We start from the raw sequence: 17,526 nt of genomic DNA, 5'->3' as shown, positions 1-17,526 counted from the left end.
GCAACAGGAGTACGTGGTCGTACACTCATTGATATGCTAATTCTCTCTGCCCCCTACCTCTCTCCGTCCCCGCCCCCCCTCTCTATATTTAAGGGACCGTCACAGAAACGACCCCTCTCTTTGTGCCGATGTGTGTTCTCTCTCTGTGTGCCGTTGTGATGTCTGTCTGCTTGTATGTCTGTCTATAGTTTTCTAGTTAGATTTGTGTTGCTATTTCTTTTATACCTGATGATGATTGCTTGTGTTGCAATCGAAACGTCGTAATGTTATTTTAATTTATTATTTTATTTTTAGACGTGACTTAACCGAAAAGAACCAAAGAGTACTGTGTGCGTACACTGTGTGTGTACAAACTGTGTGTGTGTACCCTGTGCGTGTACACTGTGCGTGTACATTGTGTGTACAAACTGTGTGTGTGTGTGTACAAACTGTGTGTGTGTGTGTACACTGTGTTGGCACAGTCGGGGGTACAGATGGTGCATCGGCCAGTCAACTGAGTCAGTCGACCCATGGCACCTGGGGGTCTACCCCGTGCACATAGCCTGGCACAAGCGCCATGGTGACGTGACCGCCACTTAGTGTCGAATGGCGGTTGTTGTTATTGTTACTGTGTGTGTCTGGCAAAACAAGAAATGGCACCTCAGCCAGCCATCTCATTGAGTAGCCATTACCAGATCATCAGCAGATGCAACAGGGCTGACCAGCAGGGAAACAGGTCCCTGCGGGGTGGGCTGGTAGGAACGAACAAATGAATGGCTATAATAAAATGAAATGGCGGGGGTACAATACGAAGGGAGAGTTTGAGGCCTAGTTCTAGGCTTTAGGCCTAGCTGTAGGCTTTAGGCCGCTGTGAGTTAATTTTAAATTTAAATGTTTAATTAAAAGCTATCTCAGGGAATTATAAGGGAATGTTACACTTGTTTAGCCAGGAAAGCCTCACTGAGTCTAAAGGTTTTTGTAGGGTCCTGCCAAGTGTTTGCAGTAGGGGGCGATGTTGTTACACGTAATCGGACATCGGACGGACGGACGATATAATCTATTGTAGGCTGGTTCACTTCGTTCCTACCAGTATAATCCCTTAACTATAACCAGTCATCGATAAGCGTATTATTTTTAACTGCGACGAATCCAATTTATTTATACGGCCATTGTGAGCTTCTCAAACTACATAATTATTGAAGATGCTATGTAATGTGTAATAAACCCCGTTGAGACGACATCGTGAATTGAGAATTCTTTATTCAGTTTCGTTCACAGCTTCCACCACATTCGTTCCTCCAGTTCCCTTGCTCCTTCACGCTGTTGGCTGACAGCGTGAGAGAGAGCCTGCGGCGGCCCGCCACGTGGCAGGCTCCGGACCACGGCACCAGCCACGTGGCTTCTCCGCTCCTTTTAATCCCTGGCCCACGTGATGCCCCGCAACCAATCCTCAGCCACACCCCTGGAACTTTCTGGAAGCTAATGTACGGCTCCAGGGCCACGCCCCAAACTCGACTCCCCATTGGTTGCGGGCTGAAGCCAGCAGAGCCCATCATTATTATCCAGGTGTAACCTCACATTACAAATGTAATGCATTGGGCCAGAGTGAATTTCTGTCACAAGCCGAGTTGAACAGGAAATGGTTCCAACTCCTGGTCACGCACCTTTAGATGGGCCTGCCAAAAATCATAAAAATCCTCAACGAATGTGAGCAGATGTCGAGACATCGAAATCAAGGAACCCAAAGCACCAAGCCTATTTAGGGTACCATAAGCCTTAATTACGTCAAGAACGCAGAGATCTAGTTTCTAGTAAAAATCCGTACTCCCCTGCTGTACTCGATTGACAGAAAATACAGCCGCCCTTTGAATATCGTAGGTTACGTTCTTGGAAAATGCCGCGCGACGGCTAAAAACGCGATATTCAATACTTAAGCCTTACCCAAGTAATGGCGTTAGGTAAACATCAACTAAAATTTACATCACCATTGAAATAAGTACTGTATTCCAAATCAACTAAAAACTAAACAATTGAAATAAACATTGGGAAACCGTGTCTCGTGCTTTTGGTTACAGGTCTACCCAATATTTATGGTCACACATGCTGTCTGCTTCTACTCGAAATTGTCCGAAAAGTCCTCCCAAACCTCCACATCCACAAATGGCTGTGATTCGTCTCGGGCTCCATTAGCGACCTGGAAGTCAAACCCTGGAGCCTTCACAGGTCACCTTCACGAATGGTGACGTTTCCCAGCTGCCATCTTTATTGGGTCATTGCATCACAAACGATGGGCTTATGGAACTTCAAATTTCACACGTCAATCAGACTCTGCTCCTTGTAGACCTCCTTACGCGTGTTTCAGTTTCAAGACAATTCAAAAGGCCTTCCAAGTGTACATTAAGTGGTTTTTAATGTGTGTTCCCTGGCAGTTGTGAAGATTTGATTACTGTGTAAATGCATTCCAAGACAGTGCAGTCGTTAGATTCCGTGGAGGCGAGTTCTGCTCTTGGTGACATCACAAGCCAGAGAGAGGGGGAGGCCCTGACGTAACCCACTCGTTAATTTGAGGTGACGTCTTCAGAGGGAGCGTCTACATATTTAAGTAAACATGTGGTAAACAAGGTGGGATATCAATGCAGACAGATATATCTAAAGTTTTAATTAAATAGAAGTTAAAATTCAATAAAACCTAGGGTAGAATACAAATCTGTAACAAAAATCCACGATGCCTTCAAATGTGCTCTTTAAAGTACCTCCTTGCGAAAAAACAGATCGGCAGACATCTTTCATTGAACGCTCTCTACACGAAACAAAGGAATGTTTTACACAAACTATAAATACCACGGCCTTTTAGGAATGCATGTGTAATGGGTTCCGGAGACACTTGTAGAGGTATCTTCTTTATTACAATACAACACTCCAACAGTCCTGATACTCTGTTACAGCCTAGGTACACAGCCTAGATACACTACTCTGGCTACGCTCTGGGGTCCTCCGGCTGCAATTACCCTGGGGGAGGCTAATTGACTTGACCCAACCAAGGTGCGGGTCTTGACTCTGGCTTCCTCGGAACTCGCGCTTACAAGGACGTAGAGCCGGGAGTCCCAGAGTCCCACCACTGGCCCTCACAGCGTCCCGGCCCATACAAGGACAAGCGGGACGAGGGGGTCCAGGGTTCTAAGCTGGCTGGTCTTGGGTCTTGAGCTGCAACTGGCCCCGATCGGCCAGGGAGCTGCCCTTTTATGCCTCGTCCCCAACGAAGGGTGGGGTTGTGTGCGCCCAGATATCCCACAGAGCACGCACAGCCCCCACGTTGGTGGCGCCAAGGGGCTTAACTGTTTGGGGTGCCTGGGATCCTAGCGCCTGGCACCGAGGGCTTATCTGCCTAGGATCCTAGAGCCCCCAGCAGCCCCTCCTCCCTTATGGCACTACACATGTGTTCAGTACAAGCCACCTGTGGACTGGTTTTGGTGTACAATGTCTCAACAGTCCGGCTTGCTTCAACTGATGTTCATCGGCAAGGTCCATTTCAAGTCTCAGTTCGACAAAATGTATACGTAATACAAAATGATAATTAGTGGTCTTGTGGAGAATGTATCTCCTATACGTAACTTATAAATGGCATACCTTAACTGATGAATGATCCGACTATGCTCCCGATTTCAAAGACAATGAGTTGCCCCAGTCAGATGCGTCCTGATTCACAAAAATACCCTTTGACCCGTATCACAAAAATAACAGCTCTCACGTGAGTTTTTGTACAGGTTACCACCAAAACAGATACTTTGTCCTGACATCACATATTCCATGTTTGACATTAATACACAAAATGTTGCATGTACGTACAGAATCAGACAGGTATTCTTTCAGTTACGATTCAAAATAATCAAAGGGCACATTGGCAACATTTTATTACTATACTGGAATGTACTGCGTCACGTTGCAACGTATTTACAAGTTGATCTGACGAGATGAGGCCTATATGTGCAGCACTCTCATAGAGGGAAGCCAAGTAGTAGTACATTCTCTATTTGTTGCAGAGGTTCAAGGTTCAAATCCGACTGGTATATCAATCATCGCCCCCGACTTACAAACTCATATCCACATGCAAGCCAGTGAACGGTCACCTTGTGGCACACAGGGGCAGATGCCCATTATGGGCACCCTTCGAGTGTCTAAGATGAGATATGTTAGAAAACACATGAGTTGCTCCCGGATTCGAGAACGACCCAACCCACAGATCCACAAATACTGGCCACTCTTACACTGCAGTTTGAACCTAGAAATTGAGTGTTCAACTTCACATTATATTCATTAGAAAGGCCTGTGACAAAGGTGCATCCATTGGAGCTTAATTGTCTCAAGCTTGCACATCTACCTGGTCTCCATTTGACTTTGTATTGTCTAAGAAGTCCACCCACACCTCCACATCCACAAACTCCTGGGAGTTGCCTCGCTCTGCCTCAGTCAGAATTTAGTTCCTACTTCACACTGCCTCCATCTATGTGAAGGTCCGATTTTGCAGTTGAATCTTCAAATTTAACCTTCACTTCTACGCTCTTCAATGTTACTTCTTCACATTTCACTTTCGCCTCTTCATATTTCACCTTGATACCTTTCAAAGTGTCCAGGCTGGGATTGTCTTCTGGTTCTTGTTTCATGAACAATGGGGTCATTGCAGCACTTTGACTTTCACAAGCTGATTTCAGATTACACTTCTTGTGGATTTTCTGATGCGTGTGTGTTCTCTGGTGTTTTTTAAGATTTGATGAATGTGCAAACGCTTTCCCACAAACACTGCACTTGAAGAGTTTCTCTCCTGTGTGTGTTGTCTGATGTCTTCTAAGAGTAGATGAATCTGAAAATGCCTTCTCACACACACTGCACTTGAAGGGTTTATCTCCTGTGTGTATTCTCTGGTGGGACTGAAGATTTGATGACTTTGCATACGCCTTCCCACACAGAATGCACTTAAAAGGTTTCTCTCCTGTGTGTGTTCTCTGGTGTTGTTTAAGAGCAGATGAATTTAAAAATGTCTTCCCACACACACTGCACTTGAAGGGTTTATCTCCTGTGTGTGTTCTCTGGTGGGTCTGAAGATATGACGACCATGAAAATGCCTTCTCACACACAGTGCACTTGAAGGGTTTCTCTCCTGTGTGTGCTCTGGTGTCTTTGAAGATGTGATGACTGTGCAAACGCCTTCTCACACACAGTGCACTTGAAAGGTTTCTCTCCTGTGTGTGTTCTCTGGTGTCTTTGAAGATCTGGTGACCGTGCAAACGCCTTCTCACACACAGTGCACTTGAAGGGCTTATCTCCTGTGTGTGTTCTCTGGTGTTGTTTAAAAGTAGATGAATCAAAAAATGCCTTCCCACACACATTGCACTTGAAGGGCTTATCTCCTGTGTGTGTTCTCTGGTGGGTTTGAAGATTTGATGACTTTGCAAACGCCTTACCACACAGAGTGCACTTAAAAGGTTTCTCTCCTGTGTGTGTTTTCTGGTGGATCTTAAGATGTGATGACATTGCAAACGCCTTCCCACACAGAGTGCACTTAAAAGGTTTCTCTCCTGTGTGTGTTCTCTGGTGTGATTTAAGAATGGATGACTGTGCAAACACCTTTTTACACACACTGCACTTAAAAGGTTTATCTCCTGTGTGTGTTCTGTGGTGTTGTTTAAGAGTAGATGAATCTGAAAATGCCTTCCCACACACACAGCACTCTAAGGGTTTCTCTCCTGTGTGTGTTCTCTGGTGCTGTGTCAAGTTTCCAGTACGATCCGTGCTGTTTGCATGCTGGTCGCATTGTTTCCTTCTTGTACTGAACTGCGCTGAGTGCCTTTGCTCCATCAGGCCAATTCTGCAGAGAGAGCGTCAGCTGCAAACAGAAAAGCATGTCCACACCATGTATGTGAGTATTGAGGCACAGAGGAATGCATATAAACACAGTCACACATGACTTACACATCTATAAATATTCATATTTTCATGATATAGTGAAAGAGATTCCCCAATTCATCACAAAGGGCTGTTAAGGCACACAATGCGAGGGCAAATGGTCATAAATATGCCTGGACACCCTAGTGTCTTCAAAATTAATGTTTACCAAAAACTCCAAGCACACAATTTTGGTTGTCTAGCTACGACAGGAATATTTATTTAAGAAAAATTAGCTAACATAGCAAAGGCTGTTGAAAAGAATACTATTTGTATTATGCAGAAATGTATAAATTAATGTTCATTTGCAACTTAGAGGTGTGAAGCCAGGCTCAGATGAGCTTGAATGCGAGGATGAACAAATCTAACTTAAGCTGCATATGTGCAGTGGTAATTTCCTGACTGTTTCCATTCTTATAAAATTTTGTTCTGTACCTGTTGAATTTCATGATGAAATGGGGCCTTGCATATGTTCTAGAAAAAAATCACCTCCCTGGGAAAATCTTGACTTAAAACTTTCGTGACAGCAGGAATTCATATTCTTTGGTTATTTCGGTAAAGTCACGTAGATAGAAAATAATAATACAAATAAAGTGAATAGAAGAAAAAAAACCACTAATGTAGACTGTAGCCTGGTTCTTAACCTCGGTGAGCGTACTGGCAGACTATAATGTCGACTGTAGCCTGGTTCTTAACCTCGGCGAGTGTATTGGCAGTCTATAATGTAGACTATTGCCTGTTTTTTTGACGAGACCTTTGCAATGGACTAGACCTTGGCGATGGACACTCACAGCTTTGTGTAATAACAGCCATAGAGGGTTCACGTGGGGATTGGCTTGCCGGTCCCGCTTTGTAGCCAATAAGGGGTGAGCCAGGGAGCATGGCCTCGGCGTGATCACGGCATGTTAGCAGGGGTGATTGGCCTGGACAATCGGGGCCTCAGCTAATGGGAAGCCGGATCAGAGGCGTGGTCCCGGGATTGACAGGGAACCATCGGGAACGGTCAACGCTGTCTACGGAGGATTGGCTGGGGGGTACCACGTGACGAAGGGATTAAGAGAGAGAGGGAGAGAGAAGTCGGGAGCAGACTTGGGAACGAGAAGAGCAGGAGTCACGAGCGTACGGGGCTCTGGGTGCCACGTACGCGGTGGGGACTTGGCGGGAAGTCTGCCCGCTTTCCGTTGTCTGTCAGCAACGGGAAGTGTGTGAAGTGTAACTGTGGAAGTTGAAAATAAAAAGGACCGATTCCGGAAGCCGTCTCAAGAAGGTTTATTACATTGGTGTCAGAAGTTCTTCTGCGACCGTTTGGACGATCGTCAAGATGACCAAGCACCTCAGAAAAAAGAACCTGCCCGAGCCTCCATCGGAGGAAGAGGCCGAGACGGACGAAGATGAGCTGTTGGGGGCTACAGCCCCTATGCCGCCTGCTGATACTGCTCTCCTCGACGCCTCTCAGCGTCGACTGGGAGAAGATGCGACCACCGCAGGAACGAAAGACAGATGGCGGCTGATGGCGGAGCAGATTGAGTCGTTACGCGCCATTCTGCTGAGTCTGGTGACCGCGGTAGCGTCCTCACCAGCCGTGGGTCGCCAGATTGCGGATCAGCTGGACGCCGCGGGAAGGGGTCCTACAAAAAAATCGGAGTCCGCCATTGCTCCTGCCATGCGGGAAGAAGCCGACGTTTTGGGCGGGGCGGCTGCGCTGGAGCCGTCGGCCGCCATTTTGGGCGCGCCTGCCGCCACGCGGCCGCCGGACGCCATTTTGCCTGCGACGGGTGGAGCGCGGGAACCGCAGTCGGAGACGCCCGCGGCGCGCGCTTGCCACCGCAGACATCGCCTTCCACAGATTAAAGAATTTCTCGCCGGGGGCGATTAGAGTGCTTTTACGTGGCGCTTCGAGTCAGCCTTTAGATCCGTGCATTGGACGGAGGAGGAGGCGCTGGGAGTGCTACCTACACTGCTTGATGATGTTTCTCTGGGGGTCTTCCGCTCCATCCCGGCGTCCAAGAAGAAGACACTGCGAGATGTATTCGCAGAGATGGCGGAATTTTACGACCCACCGACGTCAGCCACCAGAAAATTTATGTCGCATCGCCGAGGATCGGAGGAGTCGCCTTTGGCTTATCGGGGGGCGTTGATGGCGCTGGCCATGGCTGCCTATCCCGACGCGACGGCCGATCATTTGGATCCTCTCATCCTTTCCCGTATGCTGGATGCTGGAGTTGTCTCAGGAGCTCAACATTTCTCTATCAGTGTGCGGCCACGAACCGCTTACATCGCGATGGGTGGCGCGCTGCCTGGACGCCAAGTTTAACATCAAGCGCTGGGACCAGATGGCGGCGTGGACGGGGAAACCCGAAATCGACGGGCCGCCCTTGGGGTGGTCTCCACGACGGGTCGTGCACTGCTCCGACGACTCTGGCGACGACGACGTGCTGGCTGCTGCTGTTCCGCATGGGATTCCGGGACGGCGGCTGCGCGACCAGCGTGGTGGTGACTACGCAGGCCGTCCACGTGCGGGGGCCGGGTCATACGACCGCCGGCCGACGACGGCCGCGTGTTTCAAGTGCGGCAGACGAGGCCATTTCGCCCGCGACTGCCGCTGCCGACCTCTGCTGTCGCCTCTTCCGCCAAGGGGACCTCCACCTGCTGCGGAACTGCAACAACCTCGGGCGAGTCGGCACAAATCGGACACCCGGCAGGTCGTGTCACATCATTCATCCACTCGCACTCATTCTTACACTCTTAAGGATCATTTTACTTCTCCTGCACCATTTACACACTCTGCTGCACAGTGGAAGAAATTGGCTCGCAGGGTTGTGGCTGCGGCGTCAGGCTCGTCGACGGTACGGGGTACCATCGACGGCGTTGACGTCCGTATTTTGGTGGACACTGGCGCATCTGCCACCATCATTTCAGATGTTATTTTTCATTTGTTGTCCATTCCTACGTCGCGGATACGCAGGGTTAATGATGCGTGTGTAGCCGCAAATGGGGGTAGCATGGGTATCTGTGGTCAGGTAGATGTGAGCATCGCTATCGGAAATATTACCGCCGCAGGACCTGTGTTGATCTCTCGCTCGCTAGCTGTCCCATGCTTGCTTGGTACTGATTTCCTGCGCCAGATGCCGCTGAAAATACGGGTCGACCAGGATTGTTTGGAAATGCCGGGGGGTCGTAGGATGTCATTCCTGCCTTCCCTGCTGGCCAGTGCGCCTACAGGTAACGCAGTTACTGCCGTAGTCGCTGCTACGGTGGAAGTTCCGTCGGGAGCGCAAATGCTCTTTCCGCTGCGTTACCGAAAACCCCTTCAAATTGAAAGGGATGCGAAGGGCGTGCTATTATCCCCATCAAATTCGGTAGCTAAATCTTTTTCCTTGGCGGCGGCACAAACGATCGTGCGACCAGGTCAGGCACCTTTCATACAGGTGTTGAATGGGGGACCTGACCGCGTTGTTGTTCCGGAGGGATCGGTGCTGGCTCACGCCACTACCGATTTCGCCTCTTGTGACGAAACGCCGCGCGCCCGGATGCCTGCTGATGGGGCTCCACACGATTGTTCGCAAGAACGCTGAATCGCAGATTTATGCGGGGAAAATTCTTCTTTGTCGAATGAGCAAAGGAATGCTCTGCGTTCATTATTGCTACGGTACGCGGATGTTTTCAGCAGAAATGATTTGGATCTCGGCCGCACGTCGCTTTTGTCGCACCATATTGACACCGGTGCGACACCTCCCATCTGTATGCACCCTCATCGCATGAGCCCAGCGGAAAGGGAACACGTGCGCGGAGCAGTAGATGAATTGCTGGCGGCGGATATTATTTCGCCGTCCAACAGCCCTTGGGGCGCGCCCGTCGTTCTGGTTAAGAAAAAAGATGGTGGTACAAGATTTTGCGTTGATTTCCGCCGGTTGAACAAAATTTCGGTGGCGGACGCGTACCCTTTACCGAGGATGGATGACTCATTGGATGCTTTATCGGGTGCTAAATTCTTTTCCACCCTTGATCTGTCCTCGGGTTTTTGGCAGCTTCCCCTCGATGATGAGTCAAAAGCCAAAACGGCATTCCGCACGCCGCAAGGTCTCTTTGAATTCAATCGGTTGCCTATGGGCTTGAATGCGGCTCCGGCGACGTTTCAACGGCTCATGGAATTGGTGTTGGCTGGACTACAGTGGGAAACGTGCCTCATATATTTAGACGATATCATTGTTTTCAGACGCACGTTCGATGAACACCTCCAACGCCTGGAGACGGTTTTCCAAAGAATGCGGGCGGCTGACCTCAAGTTTAAGCCTAGAAAATGTCACCTTTTGCAACACTCCGTCCGTTACTTGGGTCATATTGTCAGCTCGGACGGCGTGTCCACTGACCCTCTGAAAATCAAATGTGTTCGAGAGTGGCCCACACCCACTTCCGTGGGTGATGTTCGGCGGTTAATTGGATTCGCTTCCTATTATCGCCGCTTCGTTAAGAATTTTGCGACGTTGGCGAAACCATTACATGTTCTAACGGGCAAAAATCAAAGGTTTAAATGGGGAGCGGAGGAAGAAAGTTCTTTTAGATCACTTCGGGAACACCTCGCCACGGCGCCTACGCTAGATTACCCAGACTTCTCACAGCCGTTCATCCTTGATACGGATGCTAGTGATATCGGCATTGGGGCCGTTTTGTCGCAACGTAAGGACGGGGTTGAGCGAGTGGTGGCGTATGGCAGCAGGGTTCTGTCCCCTGCGGAAACGCGATATTGCGTGACAAGGCGGGAACTTTTGGCGATTGTGCATTTTGTTCGATTGTACCGGCCGTACATGTATGGAAGGAAATTCCTCGTTCGCACTGATCATGCGGCTTTGCAATACTCCTTGAAATTGGACCAGCCGTCAGGCCAATTGGCTCGGTGGTTGGAATCGTTACAGGAATTTTCCTTCCATATTACATATCGTAAGAGGGCCCCCGTCACGCGAACGCTGACGCGCTCTCAAGGCTGCCACCCGTTCCTCCGTGCACTTGCCTGACGGGCACGCACCGCTGCGCGGCACCGCCCACCTTGCCCTGCCCGGTTATGGGGGCGATAGCGAATGAGGACGACCAGAAGGTGTCGGTGGACACCGATGATACCTTACGGCTGCCGCACTCGGTCTGGTTACGTGAGCAGGAGGCTGATACCTCGCTGTCTCCGCTACGGAAATTGATAGGGAAACAAAAAGCTCAATTGGCGGGATGGAAGTGGCAGATGTTCCGAGGCAAGTCGGGACTGTTAATGTGCATCGACGGGTTTTCTGACCGACCACCCTTGGTCGTGCCTACTTCGCTTCGCTACGACCTGCTTCGCGCTCTGCACGCTGATAAGTTGATGCACCTCGGCGTCCAGAAGACTTTGGCCGCGATGCAAAAGGATTTTTTCTGGGCCGGCATGACGGCAGACGTCAATGACTTTGGCCGCTCATGCCATGATTGTGCGAAGAGGAAACCGCCTCGGAACCACTATGTACCGCCATTACGTTCCATTGAGGTGTCCCGCATCAACGAATTAGTTGCTCTGGACATTCTGGGCCCGTTTCCCCCGTCGGCTAGGGGCAATAAATACCTTCTGGTCGGGGTGGAATATTTTTCTCGATGGCCGATGGCCTGGCCTCTACCCGACCAAACGGCTGCGTCCATCACCGACGCTTTCTTGAACGTGTATGTCATGGATAAGGGGGCACCTGAGAGGCTGCTCACAGATCAAGGGCGGAACTTCTCCTCTAAATTGCTCAAGGAGGTTTGTGACGCGCTGGGCACAAAGAAAATTCGCACTTCCCCATACCATCCGCAAACGGATGGTATGGTGGAACGATTCAACCGTACCCTCTCGGCTATGCTTTGTCACACGGTCAGTGAAAACCAAACCGATTGGGACTTGCACATACCAGGCGTCTTAGCGGCATACCGCCTGGTTCCACACGCGTCCACGGGATACTCACCATTTTTTTTTATGTATGGCCGTGAGAATGTTACACCCATCGATGTGCAACTGGTTAAGCCGAGTAAACAACCGTCCCACTCCTTGCCTGATCACGTGCGGGACTCGCTTGAACGAGTTACGGAGGCGCGAGAGGCTGCCAGGTGTGCGACGGCCCGTGCCCAGGCAAGGAACGAACGTTATGCGCGTCGATCGCGTACTCGCATGCCTTGGTCAGTGGGAGACCTGGCATGGCTCCACTGCCCCCAGGTGCCGGTGGGCACATCCCCTAAACTGCACAGGCCGTGGCGGGGGCCCGTAACGCTGGTGGATGTTCGGAACTCACAGAGTATCCGCGTTCCGTACGGAAAACGTCGGTGGTATGTTCATTCCTCGCGACTTAAACCCTATGTTGATACGCGTGTCGGTCCCTCATTCCCACTAGCTGACCTGCCGGGTTCTGCCGGACCGATTACGCCGATTGCCAGGCCCGTTGATCCCAAGGGGGACTGTGTTGTGCCTCCTACAAATGAACAGGTTCTGAGGGCTGAGGAAGCCCCCGCTGCCCCCCCTCCAACGGGGACTGCCCTGGATATGACCGAGAACCAACAACCTTCTTCTTCAAGCCTACCACCTCCTGTCGTTCTGAAGGCAAAGCGACCATGCGCTGGAAGCGGAGAGGGTCCCGCGTCGCGTACGCGATCGAAATCTCTCCCGTTTCGTTAACGTTTGATCGTCTAGCTGTTTCTTCACTGTCGTTACCGCGCTGCAGGGGCGCCCTAATGTATGTCGGGTTTTTTCATGGGTGACTGTTTTTAAGTGTTGTTCGGCGCGGGGACGCCGTTTCACCCTTTATTGTTAAATGCACCTTGGTGCCCTAATAAGATGTTTTACGGAATTGGTTGATCACCCTTTTTTCCCAGCCGAGACGGCTGATTTTTTTCACGGGGGGGGGGGGGGGGGTGATGTAATAACAGCCATAGAGGGTTCACGTGGGGATTGGCTTGCCGGTCCCGCTTTGTAGCCAATAAGGGGTGAGCCAGGGAGCATGGCCTCGGCGTGATCACGGCATGTTAGCAGGGGTGATTGGCCTGGACAATCGGGGCCTCAGCTAATGGGAAGCCGGATCAGAGGCGTGGTCCCGGGATTGACAGGGAACCATCGGGAACGGTCAACGCTGTCTACGGAGGATTGGCTGGGGGGTACCACGTGACGAAGGGATTAAGAGAGAAAGGGAGAGAGAAGTCGGGAGCAGACTTGGGAACGAGAAGAGCAGGAGTCACGCGCGTACGGGGCTCTGGGTGCCACGTGCGCGGTGGGGACTTGGCGGGAAGTCTGCCCGCTTTCCATTGTCTGTCAGCAACGGGGAGTGTGTGAAGTGTAACTGTGGAAGTCGAAAATAAAAAGGACTGATTCCGGAAGCCGTCTCAAGAAGGTCTTTCGGTAAAGTCACGTCACTTTACCGAAAGACCCAAAGAATATGAATTCCTGCAGTCACGAAAGCGTTAAGTCAAGCTTTTCCCAGGGAGGTGATCTTTTGTAGAACATATGCAAGGCCCCATTTCGTCATGGAATTCTCCAGGTACAGAACAAGATTCTCCAACTCAATGTCATTGAGTAGCCATGACCAGATCATCAACATGCGTAACAAAGTTGACCAGCAGGGGACAATCCCTTGACTTCAGCCAGGCATCGATTAGCGTATCATTGTTACTGTATGAAATGCAATTTTTTATAGGGCCATTGTGAGCTTCTCAAAACACATCATTATTTGAAAATGCTACGTAATGTAATGCATGGGGCCAGAGGGAATTTCGGCCACAAGCCATGTTGAACAGGAAAGGGATCCGACTCCTGGTCACACAGCTTTAGACGGGCCTGCCTAAAATCATAAAAATCCTCAACGAATGTGAGCAGAGGTAGAGATATCTAAAACTAAAAATAATCCAAAACCCCAAGCCTCTTTATGGTACTATAGGCCGTAATTACACCAAGAAAGCAGAGATTTAGTTCCTGCTGAAAATCCGTACTCCTGTGCTATAGCTGATGGACAAAAAATACAGCAGCCCCTTGAATAGCGAGGAGGTTGCATTCTTGGAACGTGCCATGTGAAAGGTAAAATGGCGATATTTAAAACTTAAGCCTTACCTAAATAATGGGGTTAGGTAAACGGCATATAAAATATACATCACAATTGAAATAAGTACTGTACTGTATTCCCAATAAACTAAATTACTGAAATAAACGTGGAGAAACCGTATACAAAACATTCCAAGATGAGTATAAATGTATATAAATAAAGCAGACTTCCTGTGTTTTTTTGAGAACCAAATTGCGCCAACACTATGAAACCTACACACCCCAAATTGTCCATGTGTACTCAAGGGTAAGTTATTATGTTTTCACGCAATTTTTAGCTTACCTGTTCACCTTCAACACCTGTAACACCTGCACACTCCAACACCCCGCTGCTGCTATATTTTTTCTCATTTACCACATTATCCTTACATATAATCAGGCCTGCATTTTTGCCACAAAATTCATTCACTTCCGGCTCCTTACTGTCCTCTCTGCAAACACACGGCTCACCTCTAATATACTGTAATATTTCATCATGGAACCTTTGCCAGTACCAAAATATGAGAATAGGTTTTCCCCATTTTTCTGGCAACAAAACAGGTGTTAAGATGTTAAAACACCAACCTGAAACCTTTTACATGGAATCATGTGTGCATTAACCACAATACTTGTGGTCAGAATGCAAAAAAAAACACTTTGATAGAAAATGAATGGTCTGCTGCTGAGGCAGACTGTTTTTAAAAGGTTTGAAATGGGTGTAGCCCAAGGGTCATAAAAAATTGGCCGGGGCTAGTGATGTTAATGTAATAAATTAGCATGTTAATGTGAAATCGAAGAGTGGTGCAATCCAAAGCGGCCTCCCAACAAGAGAGAAGGAGCGAGGCTCTACCTGGGTAAACAACAACGACCACCATGACAACAATAACCACGATGTAAACTTCTCACTTCAGATCTCAGTGAGCGCGCACAAAAATAAATCACGCTTGCGAGCACAGAGTGCACGCCTGGGATACACTGCCGAGATCATCGATGACCTCGCCGCCGAGAAAGTTCAGCAGTATCTGACAAGCACAACGGGGTGGCAGCCAGATGCGATCTGCCCATATCCCCCATCTAACACCCTTGCCGAGCACTCGCACGTGTGTGTGTGAGAGATTTTCTCGCGATTATGCGGAATTCCGACGGCTGGGACGGGATAGCACCATTGCAAGTCTTCTTCCAGAGGAGGAGGTGAGGGGGGGGGGACGAGGGAGCCTCCGGGACCCTGTGAGACAACCCCAAGATGGGTGGCAGGAATATAGACCGGCATAGGAGATATCGCAGGCCATGCGACCCAAGTACGCGAGGAGGTAACCCAAGTACACCTGAATGTTACCAAGCTGCAGTCTACAGCGGAGATAGTCCAGTCCGAGGTGGGAGGGCTACGCTCCATGGTCGGGGGGCTAACCAGGCGAGTGTCTCAATAAGAGGCAGAACTCGAACAAATGCGCACTGGGAGGGTAAGGGGAAGTAGGCAAGGGGCCTCTTATGGAGCCACCGCCCTTCCCCGTGCGTGCTATCTATGCGACCAATGGGGGCATCTCGTGAGAGACTGTCACCAGATCGCCCGTGCGAGAGAAGCACCAGGGTTAAACACCAAGGCCTCCTCTTCTTGGTTCTTTCGGTAAAGTCACGTAGAAGGGAAGTAATAAAATAATAAAAATAAAACATAATAAAATAATTCTCACGACGTTTCGGCCACAACGCAAGCAGCCGTCCTCAGGTGAAGAACATGTCTGTCGATAAGACAGAGTCTAAATGACACGTCTTAGGCTTGGAGTGTCTATTTAAGCTGTGAGGGAGGAGGAAGAGAGCCTTGACAAAAGAATTTACATTTGAAGAGGAATTTAGCATATTTATGGGAAATGCAGGAATGCGAATAGTGCTAATTGTGAAATGCGTGGGAGGTGGGCGGGAGGTTTTCAAAGTCATATTATGCCCATGCATTATGCAGGATTAGCAGCATCAAAGGGAGGGGGCAGGGGCAGCACCAACAAAGGGAAGGAATGTGAATAGTATGCAGCTGCAGCAACCAAACAACCACGTAAAAAACTAAAGTATAAACTTCATAGTATCATCAGTATACTAAATATACTCTCTAATAAGCTGAGCTACTAACAGTAAGTAATACATTACAATTCTATGTCGCAAAAAATATAATATGCTTCCAGCTAAACTTTTTTCCTTACATCAAACAGGTCTTCCCCGTACTATATGCTGCCATAGACAAACCCAACATTAAATTATATACTGTATTACTATACACCACCCTATACCTTATACATTGTTATATTACACTATGTATTATTCTACCCACCCTAATGTATATCACACTGCTATATATTCACTATACAATTACGATACTATATATTACTTTGATGCTGTTAATCCTGCATAATGCATGGGCATAATATGACTTTGAAAACCCCCCGCCCACCTCCCACGCATTTCACAATTAGCACTTCGCATTCCTGCATTTCCCATAAATATGCTAAATTCCTCTTCAAATGCAAATTATTTTGTCAAGGCTCTCTTCCTCCTCCCTCACAGCTTAAATAGACACTCCAAGCCTAAGACGTGTCATTTAGACTCTGTCTTATCGACAGACATGTTCTTCACCTGAGGACGGCTGCTTGCGTTGTGGCCGAAACGTCGTGAGAATTATTTTATTATGTTTTATTTTTATTATTTTATTACTTCCCTTCTACGTGACTTTACCGAAAGAACCAAGAAGATGAATCCCTGCAGTCACGAAAGCTTTAAATCGAAACCAAGGCCTCCCTAAAGAGGTTGACCACGGAGGGGTGCAATTGACGTGGCCCCAACAAAAATAAACTGTCGTGATAATGGTGAGCGAGTGACCCCCACGCAGATGCCGACAACAACCCAGAATGCGGCGACGGCGGGGGCAGTAACGTCACTCGTGAGTGCAACACACGGCAGCGTGGTCGGGGTTGACGTGGGCCGCCTACAGGCCCCGGATCGTGCGCTGCACACTGCAAGTGGAGGTGGGATGGGACTGCTGGGGAGGGTCACCCTTAAGGGTCGCCTCGGACACCAGGTGTGTAACCAGGAGTTATACGTGTCGAGCGTGTTATGCCACGAGTGTATTGCAGGTACCGACCTCCTGGGAAAGTTGGGGCTCAGCGTGCAGCCACCGTGGAGGGCAGCGGGGAGCGGATTCCTTTCTTGGGACAAGAGCCGGGTTGCCCTCGCTTCAAGCCCGTGGCCGCTATCCTGGCGTCGGCCGTCACCGTCGGCATTGGTGTTCCACTGGGTTTTCCGTTTTTCTTCCAAACCTAAACTCAAAATATATTTGGTGGTGGTCAAACAGTCGAATGCAGGACCCTCCTGAAACATAATCTTTAACTGCTAAATGAGAAATTAAATTGAAAAACCCTCAAACACAGTACAATATTTTTTATTTTACCAGGTGAGGCCATCTGAGCTGCATAGCTCTTTTTCAGAATCGACCTGGACACAAATGATAGCTCAACTTAGTGGGTTATAATATGGAAATGTATTGCAGTAAAATTCTCAAAACGCATGTT

The 17,526-nt window shown here is 49.0% G+C and overlaps 2 protein-coding genes across 2 annotated transcripts in view; one reads left to right on the top strand and one right to left on the bottom strand.

The window, feature by feature from the left end:
• The window catches only part of LOC144738160 (uncharacterized), a 443,570-nt gene that overhangs the window by 370,672 nt on the left and 55,372 nt on the right, over positions 1–17,526 (top strand). The window lies entirely within an intron of this gene.
• The window catches only part of LOC144738202 (uncharacterized), a 35,839-nt gene that overhangs the window by 10,753 nt on the left and 7,560 nt on the right, over positions 1–17,526 (bottom strand). Inside the window, 2 exon segments of the mRNA XM_078621209.1 lie at positions 4,848–5,148; positions 5,150–5,601. Of these exon segments, the coding sequence (XP_078477335.1) occupies positions 4,848–5,148; positions 5,150–5,601 (753 nt within the window).

This window comes from Lampetra planeri, chromosome 78, assembly GCF_965212315.1.
Source record: "Lampetra planeri chromosome 78, kcLamPlan1.2.h2, whole genome shotgun sequence".
Taxonomy (NCBI): domain Eukaryota; kingdom Metazoa; phylum Chordata; class Hyperoartia; order Petromyzontiformes; family Petromyzontidae; genus Lampetra; species Lampetra planeri.
The sequence above is the reverse complement of the archived record's forward strand: the minus strand, read 5'-3'. Positions and strand labels throughout refer to the sequence as shown.